This window comes from Dendrobates tinctorius, unplaced genomic scaffold (genome assembly GCF_039654945.1).
Source record: "Dendrobates tinctorius isolate UK_male_01 unplaced genomic scaffold, ASM3965494v1 ptg000011l, whole genome shotgun sequence".
Lineage (NCBI taxonomy): Eukaryota > Metazoa > Chordata > Amphibia > Anura > Dendrobatidae > Dendrobates > Dendrobates tinctorius.
The window spans coordinates 59537429-59558853 of NW_027361679.1; the positions used below are offsets into that span (position 1 = coordinate 59537429).

General features: G+C 46.6%; 1 protein-coding gene across 2 annotated transcripts in view; it reads right to left on the bottom strand.

Annotated features, from left to right (window-relative positions):
* Positions 1-21425, bottom strand: part of UBA6 (ubiquitin like modifier activating enzyme 6) — a 155317-nt gene that overhangs the window by 56270 nt on the left and 77622 nt on the right. For both annotated transcript variants that reach the window (XM_073542599.1, XM_073542598.1), the window contains exons 21-23: positions 9864-9953; positions 9692-9772; positions 1824-1952 (exon numbers count right to left, since the gene is read on the bottom strand). In XM_073542599.1, coding sequence (XP_073398700.1) covers positions 1824-1952; positions 9692-9772; positions 9864-9953 — 300 coding nt within the window. The remainder of the gene's footprint in view (positions 1-1823; positions 1953-9691; positions 9773-9863; positions 9954-21425) is intronic.

A 21425-nucleotide genomic window follows, 5' to 3' on the forward strand; every position in this document is an offset into this window, starting at 1 on the left:
AAAGGTGACTATATGATAAAGGCCAATAATTGGCTGAAACGTCGTTTAAATTTTCGCTTCACCTATCAACACTAAATACTCACCTGAAGCATTATTTTTCTTGAACGTGTGCATTGATTTTCTCTGAACTTATGCACTGAGCCTAGGCGGACTGGTCCTCACCCCCCTGGGCCCACTCGACCTCCAGAGCCAGACTTGCATGGTGGGAAGATGGACCCGTGCCCACACACAGAACTTCTGATGACAGCCTAAAGCTCTACATCCAACCCCGCCATGGTTTGCACCCAGGTCCTCAATGTGTGTTTACTGTATCAAGTCTGCAAAGAAGGATTCCTGATCTACAGGACAGGTAGCTCCGTCCAGCAGGTGATGATGCTCCTTTTTATAGCTTATCACTAATCCCTAGTCATGCGGGAACTATTATAGGCCCTTTCCCATTTAACATGCAATCTCTTTTCATACAGGGCAAAATAATTAATATTCCGTCTACCATGCCCCCCCTCCAGCTGCATCCCCCGACTTTTTCCAGAGGCCACCTCTCCCAACCAATCAAGATGCTTCTAACTCCCAGCGCCGAGATCTCTACACACCCTTTTCACATCTCGACGATGACTGGGAAACCTTTGCACGTTTTACTGGCTTCACCGTTAATACCAGGCACCATCTCCAGCTACTGGCTCGGATGTCGCACAGCATCTAATTATTTCTGGGCTCCATATTCTATCGGGAATTAGTGGGTAACAGTGGTGAGTATAATATAATATCACCATCAACTGTGACCCAAAATACATCTTTAACTTAGATGTATTTTACTTCTTTTATAAATTCAATTATATTAAAACCATTAAATCACAGTAAATTTTTACTCACATTTCTCCTTTCCAATTATTCGTTCTATAGTGGATTTATGATATGCACTATTGATTTAAACACGATCCAAGGGAGATCATGAAAAAGTGGTTTAATGTCAACGAGTTTCAGAGTCCGTCTGACTCCTTCCTCAGGACAACTCATTTGTGGTGTACGGAGGGAGGAGTCAGATGGACTCACACATGTTGACATTAAACCACTTTTTTCATGATATCCCTCGGAGTGTGTTTAAATCAGTAGTGTGTATCATAAATCCACTCTACCCTGGTATCTCTCTGAAAATGCTTGTGGATATTGCAGCAGCTCACATTTTTCACGTCATCAGTGGTTGTCTTAAAAACTTATCAGGCGAGTTTATAGTGGTTTTATCCTCACCAATTTATTTGACTAATACCAGATTGCGCTTTGCATTTTTAGTTTAGCAATGCCTTAATCATAGAATTGATTATCTTAATCTATCATTAAGGAATTGTATTCCAAAACATGTCAGCTGGTTTGACAATTTTTAATGTCATTTTTGCATATGGAATTTCAATAAAGAATTTATTTGCTGAGTAGAGCGCCGACCTTTTTTCAGTTTGGATACGAATTCTATAAGATACGTAAAAAAACGGAGACAAAACACATGTCATACGGATGACAAATTGTTATTTTTTTTCTGTGCGTTAAACAGATGATCCTGCATACGCTCGTGTGAACCCATCCCAAAGGCTAGGCTAAGTTATTAGCCAGCAGGAGTCAGTGTGATCAAGTTGGTGCATCTAGTGTAATCCTATGCAGTCTAAACTTAAGGCCGGATTGGTAAATGTAGCCCAGACCAATTCATCCATCGGAATTAGGAAATCAGCTGCATTATCTAGCTTTTAAGGATTGCAAAAAAGCGTAAATAAATTGCCAAGTAGAAAAATAAAAGCAACAAAGGTAATCATGGTGACTGGAATGGTTTTACTGACCTTGTGATCAAAATACTTTTCGAACTTTAATCTTGCGAGCTCCACACACTGAAACCAGCATCTGGGTTTCCTGCTTAGTAGTTTGACAACGTGGAAGCAGCCTTCCAAGCTTTCACAAGACTTCATTTTCTAAGAAGCATAGTGACAAAACGATAATATCATTATGGTAAGGTCTATAAGATTGATTTTTCTTTAATATTCTGTTTATTACAAATGACATGGACTTGGTTTAACCCCTTCAAGACCCTGCTCTTTTTCGTTTTTCAATTTCTATTTTACTCTCCTCCTTCCCAGAGCCATAATTTTTTTATTTTTCCGACAATATGGCCATGTGAGGGCTTGTTTTTTGCGGGACGAGTTGTATCTTTGAACGACACCATTGGTTTTACCATATTGTGTACTCAAAAATGGGAAAAAAATTCCAAGTGCGGTGAAACTGCAAAAAAAAAGTGCAATTCCACAACGGTTTTTTGGATTTTTCTTTACCATGTTCACCAAATGCTAAAACTGACCTGCCATTATGATTCTCCGGGTCATTACTAGTTCATAGACACTGAAAAACCAAAACTTGAAAAAAAAAATTAAAAAAATTCCGCCATTTTCCAAGACCTGTAGCGTCTCCATTTTTCGCGAGCTCGGGCTGGGTGTGGGCTTATTTTTTGCTTGCCATTTTGGTGCAGATACGTTATTTTGATCGCCCGTTATTGCATTTTAATGCAATGTTGTGGCGACCACAAAAAGGAATTCTGGCGTTTTGACTTCTTTTCTCGCTACGCCTTTTAGCAATCAGGTTAATCCTTTATTTACTCATGGATCAGGCTATTCTGAATGCAGCGATACCAAATAGGTGTATGTTTGATTTTTTTATATGGTTTTATTTTGAATGAGGAGAAACTTATATATTTCGGCTCTGCTACACACAGGCGATGATCAGATCACCTGTATGTAGTAGAATTGTTGTCTTGCTATGAGAATATTTAGAATTGAGAGTCCTGTTGTATTAGTCAATGCCTGATGAAGAGTCTCGAAAGCTTGCAATTTGTTACCATCTTTTCAGTTAGCCATGAAAAGGTATCAACCACTGAGGACTCTCAATTCTAAATATTCTTCTACTGGCTAACACGGTACAAAGATATATATCTTTCCTGACTTGCTATGCACGCCGACCACTGGGTGGCACTCATAGAAATCCGGTACTGACAACCATAGAGGTCTCCAGGAGACCTCTGGTTGTCATGCCAACCCACCGGTGACCCGCAATCACGTGGTGGGGGGATTTCCATCTCGATGGCAAGAACCGTGAGTCAAATGCCGATGTCAGAGTTTGACAGCGGTATTTAACTAGTTAACAGCCACGGGTGAATCGCGATTCCACCCGCGGCGGCTATTCCAGGCACATGTCAGCTGTTCAAAAGAGCTGACATGTCCCGGGAAAGATGTGAGGTCAGCGCCTGAGCCCACATCAAAGGGAGGGAAGCGACCTCCGCAGTACTAGTACAGCGGATGTGGTAAGGGGGTTAAAAGTCAGCTGTGTAGATGCAGCACAAACTAGAGGTAAGCGGCAGAAACATGTAAAAAATGAGCGTCTCCAGGAAGTGATGGCATACAACTCATCCCCTGAGGAACAGGGGGTCAAAAGAGAAATTCAGCCTGCATGGTATGTTCACATTGCGCCTGCAGGACGTTTAATATATGAAGCTTTTCCTGCACATATGCCAAACGTATTCATAGGTCCTATGCACTCCATAAATGCAAAAAAAATTGGATTTTTGGTTACTCACCGTAAAATCTGTTTCTCGGAGCCTTCATTGGGGGACACAGGAAACCATGGGTGTATGCTGCTACCACTAAGAGGCTGACACTATGCACAAAAAAAGTTAGCTGCTCCTCTGCAGTGTACACCCCACCGACTGGCACTAGGTTAATCAGTAAGTGAAAAAGCAGTGGGAGAAGCAACATGTAAAATAAACAAACACAACTCAAACTAACACTAACACAGTAAGTAGAGCTGATAAACATGGGAGGGTGTTGTGTCCCTCAATGAAGGCTCCAAGAAACAGATTTTACGGTGAGTAACCAAAAATCCTGTTTTCTCTATTGCTTCACTGGGGGACACAGGAAATCATGGGACATCCCAATTGTCCCTGGGGAGGGAACAGCAGAAACTCTGTTCAGGTCGGAGAACTCACCACTGCCGCCTGCAAGATCCTTCTACCTAGGCTGGTGTCCGCCGAAGAGAAGGTATGGACCCTGTAAAATCTGGCAAACGTGTGGATGGAAGACCAGGTTGCCGCTTTGCAGAGTTGCAGGGTGGATGCCCTAAGGTGTACCACCCAGGAGGCGCCCACTGCCTGGGTAGAGTGTGCCTTAATCCAAGGGGGAGGAGCTCTATTCTTAACCTGATATGCCCCCAAAACTGCTGTCCGGATCCAGCGAGCAATCGTAGCCTTGGAGGCCGGCAGGCCTCTACGTGCCCCCTCTGGAATGACAAAGAGTGTCTGTCTTTTTAAAGGGGGCAGTCCTAGCCAAATAGGTATGCACCGCCCTGACCAGGTCTGGTACAGGGGTGCAGCATGCGCTATTCCTTGCAGGAAAAGTTCTGACCTGAGAAGAGGATGAAAAAGTATAGAAAGCGCTTACACCTGGCCCTTTAGAAAACTAAGAGCCAGAACAGCGTCAAGTACTGCCTGGCGAATCACCAGAATGGAAGAGAGAGCAAAAGGACATAGGAGGGGTGTGACTAGATTGACACCAGCTGAAATAGGCACTCCTGGTCCGATAATAGAGCCGGGACGACGATGGCTTTCTAGCCTGGATCATGGCCCGAATCACTCGATCTGAAAACCTGGACATTTTCAGAACCATGGTTTCAACAGTTAAATCGAGCGAAAGAAAATTCTGGTGCCAGATCGGACCTTGGGACAGAAGATCCGGTCTGTCTGGAAGCCTCCAGGGGGCGTCCGCGAGAAGATTGATGATCTATGTGAACCAAGACCTCCTGGGCCAATCCAGTGCAAACAGAATGACCGGCACCCCTTCCGCTTTGCTCGTCAACAGCCTTGGAAGAAGGGGATGGGAGGAAGCAGATCGGGAAGGGCAAACTGACCAGGGTATTGCCAGAGTGTCGATACCCACTGCAAGAGGATCAAGGGACCTGGAAACGAACCGTAGAACCTTCCTGTTCAACCATGAGGTCCACATCCGGAGTACCCCATCGAAGGTAAATTTGATGGAAGACTTCCTGATGCAGAGACCACTCTCCCGCCGCGAAACCCTTGCGGCTGAGAATGTCGGCGGCCCAATTGTCCACACTGGGGATATGTAACGCGGAAATTGCCGTAACAGTGACCTCTGACCAAAGGAGAAGCTTGAATACCTCGGCCTCCAAGGGACTCAGAGTTCCTCCCTGAAGATTAACATATGCCACAGCCGTGACATTGTCTGTTTGAACATGAATTGGCAGATCCCTGAGAAGCCTTTCCTAGTGGCGCAGGGGCAGAATAATAGCCCGTATCTCGAGCATGTTGATCAGCATAAAAGATTCCTCTGCCAACCAATGACCCTGGACAGTCAGGGGCGAAAGACCGTTATCACCACCTGCAGTGAAAGTGAAGAAAGGATCGACCCTGGAAGATGAGACGTGATGACAGCCACCAATTCAGAGATCGTTTGACTCGGGAGGAGAGCCGAGCCAAACGATCCAGAGAGAAAACAGACTTTCCGGGACATGATAAAAAGATGGAGCCTTGATGAGGATGTCGTCGGTGTACAGGAGGAGCACTAGACCTCTGATCCGAAAAATGGCCATTAGCCCGAATGGCAGGGCGACGAACTGAAAATGGTCCTGCCGCAAAACACAGGAATCTCCGATTCCCTGGAAAGATAGGGACATGGAGGTAGGCATTCTGGATGTCTACGGAGCACAGGAACTCCTGCGACTCCATGGAAGCTATTACTGAACGAAGCAATTACTCCATCCTGAAATGTCGCAGACGTACCCCTTTGTTCAGTAACGTTAGATCTGGGATGAGATTAACCACGCCGTCCTTTGGCGCAACAAAAAGGATTGATTAAAACCCTGTGAAACGTTCTTGGTCTGGGAGGGGAACAATGACACCTGAACTGAGAACGGAAGCCATGGACGCAGAGAACCCCGGAGTCAGAGATGCATGTCTTGGAGGATGAGATTCGAAGAATCTATCTCAGGGTCGCAAAACAAAATCTATTTTGTATCCTGAGTATACAACCTCCCTGACCCATGTGTCCACTACAGAGTCGATCCAGAAGTCTCTGAAAAACCGGAGACGACCGCCCAAGCCTGGGAGATTCCCTGGAATCTGGAGATGAGACATGCAGAGGAAGATCTGCCAAGTCTAGACATTGAGGATCTACCCTGCATCAAAGGGGACACCAGGAGGGGGTGGGTTTAAAGGAAGCCCTTTTTCTATCCTAGCGAGCCTGTGGGGTTTCTTGGCTGGAAAAATCCTCCGACGCAGAGAAACGGCAAGAGGGCCGAAAGGACCGAAACCTATGCTTCAGAGGAAGCCGGCGAAGTTTGGACTGAGGGAGGAGGGAGCTCGTCCCTCCGGTGGCCTCCTTAATAATTTGGTGCAACTTGGAGTCAAACAGAGGGGAACCCTGAAAAGGAAAGCTGGTAAGGGACTATTTTGAAGATAAGTACGCCTGCCATGCATTAAGCCAAATAGTCCGTCGGATGGCCAGTATATTGCTGGACACCTGATCGGCGCATGAAGCGGTGTCCAGAGAGGCGAATACCATGTACTTACCTGCATGAAAAGTTTGGTCCGCGAGGTCGGCCAATTCCTCCGGACGGGTTCCAGCAAGAATGCCCTGACCGAGTTGCTTAGCATATGAAGCTATGGACTTTGACACCCAGGTGGTGGCAAAGGCAGGGCACAATGTAGAAGCGGCCGCTACAAAAGCAGAATTAGCAAAAGACCTTGAGGAGTCCTTGAGGGATTCTCCATTTGTGAGCAGGAGGACCGTGCTGGTGTATAGTCTGGAAACTGGAAGGTCCACAGTTGGAGAACCGGTCCAGTTCACTGTGAGCTCAGGGGCGAAGGAATATAGGATGCACAGGTGCTTACCTCTTTGAAAGCATTTGGTCGGGTTTTCCCGTTCTCTGTAAAGTACTTCCTCAAATTCTCTGTGTGTGGCAACGACCTTGGGAGCTGGTCTCGACCATCTAAATGAAACCGCCTGTTCTGTGGGTTCCAAAGCGGTATTCGTAAAGTTAAAGGTCTGATTGACCGCCACAATGAGGCTCTGGATAATGTCTCTCATATTAGAGGCCTGGTCACAATCCAGGTCCAAGTCATCCTCTGATAGGCGAGGCGGTATCGGACGCACCAACACCGGGGAGGAGGACCCGGAAGAAGCCGTCCGCCGGTAAAGACCAGGGGGAGAAAGATCGGGAGGAGGACCAAGAACGACGCTCCTGCCTGGATCTCTTACGGCTTATGAGTTCTGCAATCCGCTAGCAATGGCTGAGGCAGGCTGTCAAGAGCGGACACCAGGGTCTGCGAAACATTGGTGAGGTCCGCCACAGATTGTGATAGAGAGGTAGCCCACACTGGGATAGGGGCACCACTCTCTCCTGCAGTAGCGGGCTCCTGGGTAGCAGGCACGGGGGGGCTGCTGCAGTCCTGACAGACGGCAGAAGACTGACCTGAAGGGAGCTTGGAATTACATGACAGTGCAGACAAAGTGCCTGAAAAGAGCAGAAGAAGTGGAGGAAGCAGGAGGGTGAGAGCGCTCTCCTTCAGGATCAGGCATGATAAGAAGCAGACCCACTAACTAATGCCAGAAGGTTAGGGGACAGAAAGCTATATGCGGAGGAGAAGATGCAGGTCCTGTCTGGTTCCAGGCTGTAGAGAGAGCTCCAGGACAATTGCAGGAGTAAAAGCAAAACTTTCTGCAGAGAAAAGCCACCTTCCGGGTTCCAATGCCGGCAAATGGTGACTGCGGGGATGAAGAGGAGGGCCCGCAGTGAAAAACACAGGGAGATTCTGCCCCACTGAAGGAATGGGAGACATGTGCAGAAGAGCACAATGAGGCCATAAAAAAAAAGGGGGGGGGGGGCGGCGCGGAACTAACTCTGGGCGCCCAAGAAGGGGAGGAGCTAACACAGGCACTCCAGAAGGGGAGGAGCTACTAAGATAATGAAGGCGTGTCTACAAAGGGCAGGAAAAAAGCCTGCCGGATGATGCAGGGAAGAGGGGTGGAGCTAACTGCCAAGGCTAGGCCATGCTGAATCCGGGGACTAAAGTCAAAAACACTAACTGATGAAGCAGGGAAGGGCGATGCGGAGGCGCCAAGGTCAACGGTAATGTAACCATGCTGCGCTGCTCGTCCTCAGTGCCTGCTCTAAATAAAACAAGGGACAGCTAGATCTTCTTATCTTCATTCTTTCCTTCTTTCTACATCTTTACCTGAACTTCCCCTCAACACCTCTGAACAGGAACCTGAGAGGGAGAGAAAAAAAGATGTACCTCTCCATAGAAGACCATCAACAGACACCTCTTAGATTGAGGGATGTTAATTCCTCCTGAAACTGACAGGCTCTGGTGGGGGAGTGGTTAGGAGAAAGGGGCCGGGACCAAAGTTAGGAGTCACTAAACACTCTTCTGTGTTAGGGGTTGGGGTCCTGCCAGGTAGAGATATGAAGATATGGGGTGGCAGTACACGTCATAGTCTCTACATGGGAGTACAGTTGCAACTGTTCACACTGTATCCCTCCAGAGGTAAAGGAGATTATCCATCTGAAAAAGAAAAGAAGTTACTGGAAAACGTCAAAAACCGAGGTAGATATGGGTCTAATGAAAGACCCGTGTCCACCTCCTACTGAAACCAAGCTAAACTGATTAACCTAGTGTCGGTTGGTGGGGTGTACACTGCAGAGGAGGAGCTAACTTTTTTGTGCATAGTGTCAGCCTCCTAGTGGCAGCAGCATACACCCATGGTTTCCTGTGTTCCCCAATGAAGCAAAAGAGAAATAATCTTTTTTTGTAGCCTCAATCGAGGTAATATACATTAACTATATCTTTTATTTAATGAATAGCAGAGTGCAGAAAACGCAACATTGTATGCAGAGCAAGGAGCAAGCACAATGTGAACAGAGTCTTGTTTGCATGTATTGTGTTGCTATCCTGCCTTAATTACTTATATTTTTATGCAAGCCTAGGGGTACTGTCACACTTAGCGATGTACCAGCGATCCCGACCAGCGATATGACGCGGTCAGGATCGCTGGTACATCGCTAAGTGGTCGCTAGTGAGCTGCCACACAGGCAGATCTCACTAGCAACATCGCTGGGGTCGGGGGTCGCTACTTACCTGTCAGACGAGGCGATCCTGCATCCTCCCGCCCGGCTCCACGCGTCGCTCGTCTCCACAGCAGGAAGCTGACGACGAGAAACAGTCCAGGACGTTCTCGCGCGATCAGCGATAACCAGCGGGGGAGCCGGTCGTAGGTATCAGACACAGCGATATCGCTAGCAATATCGCTATAACGTCACTAGTTATAGCGATATTGCTAGCGATATCTCTTAGTGTGACAGGCCCTTAAATAAGCCCGTGTGAGAACAAGGCTTAAAAAAGGTTGTCCAGTACAAGACAACCCTTTTAAGTGCCCCCAGTTTGCTAAATAAAATGTCACTGGGAGCAGCACAGGCTTTCAAATGGGTCGGTTATCTAATAATGGACAGCTCCTTTATTATAACAGAAAACTGTACTGAAAATTTCCAGACCAAATGTTAGTTACTAATGTGTGTATATGTGCAGGAGCTTAGGAGACCAGTGTGTAGAGAAAAGGGCTCCTGCACATTTGTTAAGTGGCTGTATACATACCCGTAGAACGTCTTGTGCAGTTGAATGCGTCTGCCAAAATTTGTTGTATAGAGACGGCTTATGGCTAAAAGAGCTCTCAAACTGAAATTGCAAAACAAAGTTTATTTGTGCCTTGTGGTCACTCATTTAAATACAGATTTTTATATAGCTGCAACTATTCATAATCTTGTACCTTATCTCTGGCCCACTGAATCGTGTGTTCAATAGTTGCTGGAAATGACTTTAAAGTGCAAAATGGGATTTCTTCATCTGGAGGGTCTCGCTACAACAAAGGAAAGAATGATTTTAAAATATATTTCTATTTTCAATAACATTTCTGCTCCCCCCCCCCCCCCCCCCGACTTGTAATAGCCACTAGAGTTGAGCGACTTTTGGTTTTTTAGGGTCGAGTTTCGTTTCGTGAAACCCGACTTTTCCAAAAGTCGGGTCGAGCAAGATCGGCCGATTATAGGGAAAAGTCGGGGTCGTCCCGAAACACGAAACCCAATGTAAGTCAATGGGGAATAAAAGTCGGCAGTGAGAGGAGGACAGGAAACACACCTACAGTGCCCATTTGAATGCCAAAAGTATCAATTCTTATTACTTAAGCTTGTCAACCTTAATTTACTTCATAATACTAGTTACGCACTGAAAAATGGGGGTTATTTGGCTAAAGTTGTCGGGGGGGTAGGGCTGGCTCCAGATTTTCATGTGCCCTGGGCGAAAGAGCGCCCCTTTAACACATACCACAACTCATGATGCTCCGATACGGCAGAGAAATAGCGGTATAGTACAATGAAAAATACTTCACTTTTTACATCTCATGACAAGGCCCATCTATTTCTCCATACAGAATCATTGGTCCCATATAATGTTTGAAACAGTATATGATGAGCTCCACATAATGCCTCAGTATATGTTGGTCCCCATGGATGAAGCTCCACTGTCTTATGGGCCCAAATAATGCTCCAAACATAATGGGCCCCATTTCTAATGCTCTAGTGTATAATGGGCCCTGTAAATGCTGCTCCAGTGTCTGATGTCCACCTTTGGAATGTTCCAGTGTATGGTGGGCCCCATCTATCATTCTCCAGAGTATAGTGCTCCCCAAAAATTGCTGTCCCAACATTGAAAACAATCAAATAAGTCTCCTCGCTAGGGAATCCCTGTACTAGTCTGGACTCCTCGTCGTCCCCATCTTCCATCTCACTGCACAGTATTTCAACTTTGCAAGTGCTGTGATCCTGAGCAAGCAGGGGGGGCCCACTCGTTGGCGACGGCACTGGCACAGGGCCCCTGATAGTACGGTGGTGTGTCTGATGGCGGGTGGGCCGAACCTGCACTTTCATCTGCAGCTTCCTCTTTGTCACCGTGTAAGATGGAACTGTATATGGAAAGGGTAACCTGAGTTTCATCAGGGTCAGATTCAGGCCGGGTAGCGTGCGAAGGGAATGTAGTGGTCTGGGTCAATGTACCAGCAGATTCATCGAGCAGTGGCTGGGCATCAGTGCACTTGTGTCACCCCCAGGAGTACGGTCGCCACAGTGGCATTACCTTCCTCCTAGGGAGTGTGATGTCATGCTTGGGAGCAACGAAGGATCTCTCTAGCAGGTTAACTGATTGGGTGGCGTTATTCCCACAAGTCATGACCCTCCAAACAGCGTTCATGAAGGCAAAGTGTTTGTTTTACGTGGGCAGTATGGTTGCAAAGCTGAACCTTAAAGGAATGTCCAGAAGGGCACCACCAGGAGTGGAGCCTACGGTTAAATTAGACTCCACCTGGGAAACCTCAACCATGCCAGCTACAGAAAAGATCAGTTTTTGGAATAAATTCTCGGACTTTTGTGCGCTGCCAGATAAATTCACCAATCCAATATTTAGGAAAAAGATGAATTCATTTATTTCCCAACGCGTTTCGAAATGTATACCATTTCTTCATCAGGGGATGACAATATATGATCAAACAGAACTGTCACAGGTTATATACAGCATGATTTCAAAAAGCGGCGCCAAAAAAGGTCACATGTCATCTGGTGCAAATGTCAGGGTTCAAAGTATCACGGTTGAACTAATGTACTGATTAATCTCAATTCATTAAAAACAATGTTTTTATTATAGGAAAAAATGAAGAAAAGAAAAAAGAGAAGAAAAAGAAGACCGAAAAAAGTTTTTATATGCTAAAAAAAGTTTTTATATGCTAAAAAAAACGAACTCATGACAACTAAAAGAAACTTTTTGACAAAGAAATGTATATCTTAGTGCACTGAACCACAGACAGGTCATACCTGGCGGAGAAGGGGAAAAAAAGGACTAGTGGAGAGAAGATAATATTTTATGTATTTTACCTCTATAATGTCAATGAATTAATTTATTCCTTTATATATATTTATTATATGCACGTTTTCATATTCCTGTACAAAAGATGAGTTTTTCTTTTTTTCCCCTCCTTTATCCTTCTCTCCATCTGTATGAGGGATAATACGGGTAGCGATCCTGGTTTCCTTCATCTAACGCTGCGCGGGTTCTCCGTGGCCAGTGTCCTTCCCCTCTTGCTATCTGATAGTCTGAACATTTGTGAATGAAACCAACACTCCTTTTTTTAAGTGACGTGTGAGAGTTTCCACGGACACATATATATACATATATTTTTTAATTGATGGTTCATACAATTTTTAAAAAGCAAAAGTAAGCCTCCTTTATTTTTATTATAACATTTTTTATTATAACTTTTTATTATAACTTATTGTAACATTTTATCTTCTCTCCACTAGTCCTTTTTTTCCCCTTCTCCGCCAGGTATGACCTGTCTGTGGTTCAGTGCACTAAGATATACATTTCTTTGTCAAAAAGTTTCTTTTAGTTGTCATGAGTTCGTTTTTTTTAGCATATAAAAACTTTTTTTAGCATATAAAAACTTTTTTCGGTCTTCTTTTTCTTCTCTTTTTTCTTTTCTTCATTTTTTCCTATAATAAAAACATTGTTTTTAATGAATTGAGATTAATCAGTACATTAGTTCAACCGTGATACTTTGAACCCTGACATTTGCACCAGATGACATGTGACCTTTTTTGGCGCCGCTTTTTGAAATCATGCTGTATATAACCTGTGACAGTTCTGTTTGATCATATATTGTCATCCCCTGATGAAGAAATGGTATACATTTCGAAACGCGTTGGGAAATAAATGAATTAATCTTTTTCCTAAATATTGGATTGGTGAATTTATCTGGCAGCGCACAAAAGTCCGAGAATTTATTCCAAAAACTGATGTTTAAGCGGTCACAGAGCTGACCTTTGGACGTGCAGCAAGCAGATTACTGATCCTACATGCTTGAATCTCTCTTAAAAAGGGTGAGTACAATCTAAATTACTTTTCCAGCATTTAACCCGGATAAGACCCTATTGCGCTTTTTGTTCCTTTAGTTTTGAAGCTACAGAAAAGATGCACACATTGCAAGCTTAATTCCGTTAACGAACGAGACTCCGTCATGCCCCGCGGTCCGAGTCCGGCTTACTAGAGGAACACGTGAGGCTCTGGCACATGAGATTGGCCAATAACTGGTGTGTCATGCCCTTACATGTCCGTGGCTGCATGTGCGCTACACTGAAAAGGCCAGCGTTTATCGCTTACAGGTGCAGATAACCCGCTGAACAACGTTAGTGATGGGCATCTGTGATTACAATTATTACCCGTGAACGATGATTTCCCAGTAAGTGCAGGTCGACCGCAGTTCCGGAATTAGGCCTAACCGTCATTCCTGAAAAAATGAAAAACTTACGTGTGCAAACCACAGGTGCTGTAGCTTGCTTAACAGCTCGCCAGCCGTTCTCACGCCCAGTATGGATTACACGTGATTGCACAAAGGTGAGAAAGGGTACCGTATCCCCGGATAACATGTATGGATAGCGTACACATTCAAAATATATGTCTATACATCAGGAGGCAGGCTCAGACGGTGTTAGGCCCAGTATGGATTGCACGTGATTGCACAAAGGTTAGAAAGGGTACCGTATCCCCGGATAACATGTATGGATAGCGTACACATTCAAAATATATGTCTATACATCAGGAGGCAGGCAGACGGTGCTAGGCCCAGTATGGATTGCACGTGATTGCACAAAGGTTAGAAAGGGTACCGTATCCCCGGATAACATGTATGGATAGCGTACACATTCAAAATATATGTCTATACATCAGGAGGCAGGCTCAGACGGTGTCAGGCACAGTATGGATTTGACGGCCCAGACTACACAGCGGAGGAGCAGGGAGAGGTAAAGATTGCAAATGCTGGGGCCCTGCCCAAGCAAGGGGGGCCCACTCGTGGGCGTCGGTACTGGCACTGGGCCCCTCATAGTACGGCGGTGTGTCTGACGGCGGGTGTGCACCACCACCGTCAGAGACACTTGATTGCACTATGAGGGACCCTGTGCCAGTGCCCTCGCCCAAGAGTCGGCCTACCCACCTGTCCAGGGCAACGGCACTCGCACGGTGTCGTGCGCTAGGTGGTGACCCCGGCCATGGGGGGGGTGAGGCAGCACAGTTAGGGAGTTTTAGAAAGTGGCATATGTTGATGTTGGACATTCAGCTGATGCAAAAGGTGAAATAGGTCAAGTCCCAGGAAGAGGTGGACCAAAGCAAGCCATTTTTCTGTCACCCTATGTGTCATCAGGGGAAGGTGGGACAAAATCCTTGGAAACCCATGCGTGGTTCATTTTAATGAAAGTTAGATCATCCACATTTTGGGTTGACAGACGGGGCCATTTTTCTGTCAGGATTGATCCAGCTGCACTGAAGACTCTTTCCGATAGCACACTTGCAGCTGGGCAAGCGAGCTCCTGTAAGGCATATTGTGCCAATTCAGGCCAGGTGTCCAGTTTAGCGGCCCAATAGTCAAAGGGGAATGACCTGTGCGGGAGAACATCGATATGGGAGGAAAAGTAGTTTGTAACCATAGTTGACAACTGCTGTCTCCTGTCACTTTCCATCGATGCAGTATTACCAGTTGTGTGAGCGGTACTTGAAAAATCAGTCCACAACATTGTCATGAAACCCCTGTCTCCAACGCCACTTCTGCTGTGTGCACCACGAACACCTCTGCCAAGCTGCCCTCGGCCCGTACGGCTCGTGTGAGAACCATCACCGCTGCTGTGTGCTGGGAATGCCTCAAGCAACCGATTTACCAGAGTTGCTTGTTTATTAGCCAATATTAGGTCAAGGTTGTCCTGTGGCATGATGTTTTGTAATTTGCCTTTATAGCGTGGATCCAGGATGCTGGCCAACCAGTAGTCGTCATCGTTCATCATTTTGGCAATGCGGGGGTCCCTTTTTAGGATCTGCAAGGCATAATCTGACATGTGGGCCAATGTTCCCGGTGTCATTGATGCACTGCGAGTGCTGGGTGGAGGAGCACTTTCTGGAAAATCCACATCCCTCCAGTCACGCACAAACCCTGTACCAGACCTTGGCACGCCAACATTTTCACTTGCCCCACGAGATACATCCTCCTCCCCTAAGTAATAATCCCCATCATCCTCCTCCTCCTCTTCTTCCTCCACCTCGTCCAGGAGAGGTCCCTGAGCAGACAATGGCTGAATGTCATCAAGGATTCCCTCCTCCTCTTCCTCCTCATCAACATTGGCTGCAGAAGCCTGCTCCTTAAGGTGCGTCAAAGTTTGCATGAGCAGACGCATAAGTGGGATGCTCATGCTTAGGATGGCGTCGTCTGCGCTTACCAGCCGTGTGCATTCCTCAAAACACTGAAGGACTTTACAGAGGTCTTTCAGCTTCGACCACTGCACACCTGTCAACTCCATGTCTGCTCTCAAAGTGCCTGGCCGTGTATCCTCCCACAAATGCATTATGGCCTGCCTCTGCTCGCACAGCCGCTCCACCATGTGCAGGGTGGAGTTCCACCTTGTTGCAATGTCGATAATGAGGCGGTGGTTGGGAAGGTGGAGCAATCGCTGCAGCTTCTGCATACGAACGGAGTGTACAGGCGACCGGCGGATGTGCGCGCACAGTCTTCGCACTTTCTGGAGCAGGGCTGTTAACTCCGGATAATTTTTGAGGAAGCACTGCACCATCAGGTTCAAGGTGTGAGCCAAGCAAGGTATGTGCCTGAGTTTTGAAAGGGCTATGGCTGCCACAAAATTACGGCCGTTATCACTAACTACCTTGCCTGCCTCAAGATGTACACTGCCCAGCCATGACTCAGTTTGTCGCTTCAATTACTCGGCCAGCACCTCGGCGGTGTGTCTGTCGCCCAAACATATCATCTGCAACACAGCCTGCTGACGCTTTCCACTAGCTGCTCGATAGGGGGACACCTCGTGTGCAACAGTGGCAGCTGCAGATGGAGTGCTCGTACAACTGCGCTCTGTGGACGAGCTTTCGCTTCTGGAGGAGGAGGAGGGTCGAACGCCTACAGCCAACTGTTTCCTATACCGTGGGCTAGGCAGCACTGTCCCACCACCGCTGTCCCCTGTGGACCCTTCATCCACCACATTAACCCAGTGCGCAGTGATGGACACGTAACGGCCCTGGCCATGGCGACTGGACCATGCATCAGTTGTGAGGTGCACCTTTCCGCTCACTGACTGCTTGAGTGCATGGACAATGCGGTCTTTCACATGATGGTGGAGGGCTGGGATGGCTTTGCGAGAGAAGAAGTGGCGACTGGGTAGGTCATAGCGTGGTACTGCATAGGCCATGAGTTCGCGGAAAGCTGCGCTTTCCACCAACCGAAAGGGCATCATCTCAAACGAGATTAGTTTGGCAATGTGGGCGTTCAAACCCAGTGTACGCGGATGAGAGACTGAGTACTTTCTTGACCTACTCATAGTGTCTGGGAGGGTGAGCTGGACTTGAGAGCTGCATATGGTGGAAGTAGCGGTGGACAGGGCGGACTAAGAGAGGGTTGATGATGGTGATGGAGTTGGTGTTCTTTCTGATGGCCTAGAATCAGTCTTTCGTTGATATAACAGTGGGATTCCCTGACTGCTGTGGCCTTGCAACGACACCTCAACATTTGCTGCTGTGCTAACCGGTGGGCTTACAGTGGGGGAAACAATGTAGCGTTGCTGACTACCTTCGTTGTGATCAGTAGCACATGAGGTTTGGTGTTGTGTCCACGCTTGCAAGTGCATGGTGGTTAAATGTCTAAGCATGCAACTGGAATTCAAATTTTTCAGATTTTTCCCTCGGCTAAAGGTCTTTGCGCACTTCTTACAGATAACCTTGGCCTGATCATGAGGATTTTGTTCAAAAAAGTGCCACACTGCACTCTTCCTACTTTGGCAGACATTTTGCGGCCTAGCACGCTGTGATCTTTTGACCCTCTGGACAAGCTGTCCAGCAACTCTTTTGATTTTTGGAACCTGTCTTTGGAGTGCTCCAGGCCTGCCAGATAACAGCCGTTGCGATGTCGATGTCTGCTGTGGATGCTCCTCATCTGAGCTATTGTAAGCAGCACCCTCTTCCCCCAATGGATGCCAATCTGGGTCAACAACTGGGTCATACATCACCTCCTCTTCAATGTCATGTGCACCTTCCTCTGTGTCACCGTGTATGGTGGTATAGTGTGCGGGAAGGGGCACCTGAGTCTCATCAGGGTCAGAATCTGGCTCTGTACACTGCGAGGACAATGTAGTGCTCTGAGAGAATGTACCAGCAGAATCATCCATCAGCGGCTGTGCATCAGTGCACTCCATGTCATATTCATCTTGGCCTGGGTAATTCACCATTTCACTTGATAATCCAGGCATGGTATGTGAAAACAGCTCCATGGAGTAATCAGTAGTATGGCCTGCGTCATCCTTCAATCTTGGTTGGGGTGAAGGACAGAAGGAAAGGTGTGGTTCATGAACATGAGCCTCCAATGACGACTCAGTGCTTTTACTTTTTACAACTGAAGAAGAGGAGGCGATGCTGGAGGCTGAGTCAGCAATGTAAGACAAAACTTTTTCCTGATGCTCTGGCTTTAAAAGCGGTTTGCCAACTCCTAGAAAACTAAGCCTTCGAAGCCTTATGGAGCCAGACGATGATGCAGGCTCAACACCTCCTGCATTACTACCATCAGATCCACCACCAACACCATCATTACCAGCTGCCAACCCCCGCCCAATTCCACGGCCTCTTCCACCAGACTTCCTCATTTTTTGTAGAAATGTAGACAAAATCCAACAAACTATATAGTAATGTAAAACAAGGTACAAGGTGTCTATAGGACAGGGGAGATTTTGAATTTCTGCACACACTAGTGGACACTGGACACTTTTGGATTGTGTGAGGCCCACTGAATATCTGAGCGCTATGTCACAGGCTCGATGGCACAGCTGTGACAAAAGTGACTAGAGGATAAGGGAGATTTTGAATTTCTGCACACACTAGTGGACACTGGACACTTTTGGATTGTGAGGCCCACTGAATATCTGAGCGCTATGTCACAGGCTCGATGGCACAGCTGTGACAAAAGTGACTAGAGGATAAGGGAGATTTTGAATTTCTGCAGACACTTGTGGACACTGGACACTTTTGGATTGTGTGAGGCCCACTGATATCTGAGCGCTATGTCACAGGCTCGATGGCACAGCTGTGACAAAAGTGACTAGAGGATAAGGGAGATTTTGAATTTCTGCAGACACTTGTGGACACTGGACACTTTTGGATTGTGTGAGGCCCACTGATATCTGAGCGCTATGTCACAGGCTCGATGGCACAGCTGTGACAAAAGTGACGAGAGGATAAGGGAGATTTTGAATTTCTGCAGACACTTGTGGACACTGGACACTTTTGGATTGTGTGAGGCCCACTGATATCTGAGCGCTATGTCACAGGCTCGATGGCACAGCTGTGACAAAAGTGACGAGAGGATAAGGGAGATTTTGAATTTCTGCAGACACTTGTGGACACTGGACACTTTTGGATTGTGTGAGGCCCACTGATATCTGAGCGCTATGTCACAGGCTCGATGGCACAGCTGTGACAAAAGTGACGAGAGGATAAGGGAGATTTTGAATTTCTGCAGACACTTGTGGACACTGGACACTTTTGGATTGTGTGAGGCCCACTGATATCTGAGCGCTATGTCACAGGCTCGATGGCACAGCTGTGACAAAAGTGACTAGAGGATAAGGGAGATTGGATTGCTTTTAAAAAAGCAGTTTGCAGAGCAGTGGGTAAACAGCAATGCAGCGGTCAGGAAGCCTTAGAAGGCAGCCCAACAACCAACACCACTGATACACCACAATATAGCCTCCCCTTGAACTGCACACACAGTGACTGGTGTGTTGTACAGGCAAAATCGCGAGCAGCAGAAGCAGACTTTTTTTCTTCTTCCCTGCCAAACGCTCTCCCTACAGAATCAGCAGCAACCTCTCCCTATGCTAAGATCGGCAGAAGTAAGATGGCGGTCGGCGTGCACGCCCTTTTATACCCCCTGTGACGCCCACCAAAGCAAGCCAATCACTTGCATGCCCTTCTGAAAGATGGTGGTGACCCGTGCCTATGTCATCACGTTGCCCACAGTGTCCGTGGATCCTGATTGGCTGAAAAAGAGCGCAAAACAAACTTTTGAAACGCGACTTTGGCGCGCAAGTCGCCGACCTCGTGGCCGACCTCATCCTAGGGTCGGGTTTCGTTTCATGAAACCCGACTTTGCCAAAAGTCGGCGACTTTTGAAATTTTTCGACCCGTTTCGCTCAACTCTAATAGCCACTATTACTATTCACCTTCGTTATGACAACTCCTATTGACTAACCATGACATGTTGCCAAAGTTAGCCACATCACATCTTTTATTGGTTGCTAGTCTATATCAATGAGTCCAGGGAATGTATGTCAAAAATATTTATGTGCCTTTTACACCCAATGTGGCGTCTATCAGCCACTTGCCAGGTCTCATGTGTGGCTAGCAGGTATAGTCCCTCTGTCTTATTAATTAGAATAAGACAAGTGCACAATTTATTTTACTTACCTTATACTTATAAAGTTCTGTATCAATATGTCTTTGGAGTGTGGGAGGAAACAAAAGTATCCAAAGGAAACCCAGGCAAACATGGGGATGAAACATGTTATCTCTTTAAAGAGAATCTGTCAGTAAGATCAAACCTCCCCTTCAAACATTTATATGTTGATGCAGGTCTTTGAAATGAAAATCCATTGACACCTTTAAACTTTTATCTGTAGTTGCATTTTTAACAAATTAGCGTTTTTATTCATATGCAAATGGTTGTGACACAGCTCTTTAGGAGACTCTGCTTACAATGCTAGTTTCTAGGCCCAGGACCAGCTTCTTTAGGGCCCCGTCACACACAGCGATTCACCAGCGATCCCGACAACTATATCAACGTGTCAGGATCGCTGGTAAGTCGCTATGTGATCGCTGGTGAGCTGTCAAACAGACAGCTTCACCAGCGATCAGCACAGCGACACCGAGCGCCCGGCCTCGCTGTGTACCTTAGTTACCAGTGCGCTGATACAGGGAGCTGGTAACCAAGGTATACATCGGGTATCTAAGGGACGTGCGCCCCTTAGATACCCGATGTGTATGTTAGTTACCAGCTGATCGCTGGTCTCCCGTTTGTCACACGCAGCGATGCGTGCTGGCCAGCGGGAGACCAGCGACCAAAAAAAATGTCCAGGGCTTTCCTACAGCGATCAGCGATACCGGCAGGGGGGCCGGTCGCTGATCGCTGTCACACACAGCGATCTCGCTGTTGAGATCGCTGTTGTGTCACAAAACTTGTGACTCAGCAGGGATCCCGCTAGCGAGATCGCTATGTGTGACGGGGTCCTTAGCTTAAATGATAGCTCACCATCTATATAATATCAGGTGCCAGGATAGGAAATTCAGACAGGCAGGGAGCTGTCAAGCTAAGGAGGTTGGTACTGGACAGGGAAACAACCTTTGGAGGCAAAGGCTCCTTAAAGGGAATCTGTCACCCCTTTTTTGAGATATCATATAATGATATCATTTAATTGTGTGTCACATAAGGATTCTCTTAGTACTTTTGCTTCCCCCTGACCCCGCACCTTTCATGCATAAATACCTTTTTTTATATCGGTTCAGATGTATGTAAACTGCCACAGTCCGGTCCGATGGGCGGGGCTTATTCAACTGCTCCCCCCTCCTCCCTGTCTTACTCTACACAATAAGAAATGCATAGAGCAAGACAGGGGGGGGGGGAGCAGGTGAATAAGCCCCGCCCATCGGACCGTAATGTGGCAGTTTACATACATCTGAACCGATATAAAAAAGGTATTTATGCATGAAAGGTGCGGGGTCAGGGGGAAGCAAAAGTACTAAGAGAATCCTTATGTGACACACAATTGAATATCATTATACGATATCTCAAAAAAGGGGTGACAGATTCCCTTTAAGTACTAGGTTGTACCCAGAGCATCACTTGAGGCTTCATTTACATATGACTGAAAAAGCCAATTACTTACCAATGCAGTAATAGAAGATATAAATGTGTCGATTGATTTACATTTCATAGACCTGCAAGCCCAGATATGCTGTTGAAGGGGCTGATCTTACTGATAGACACCCTTTAAAACACTTGAGTGGAATGAAAGGAATAATGTGGATATTACCCGCGCTGCTGAATAAAATTCCAATCCAGACGACGAGTTGAGTGAAAGATGGTGGTTTATTAACCAGGCGCTGCTGAATAAAATTCCAAACCAGAGGAGATGAGTGAAAGATGGTGATTTACTCATTAAACCACCATCTTTCACTCATCTCGTCTGGATTG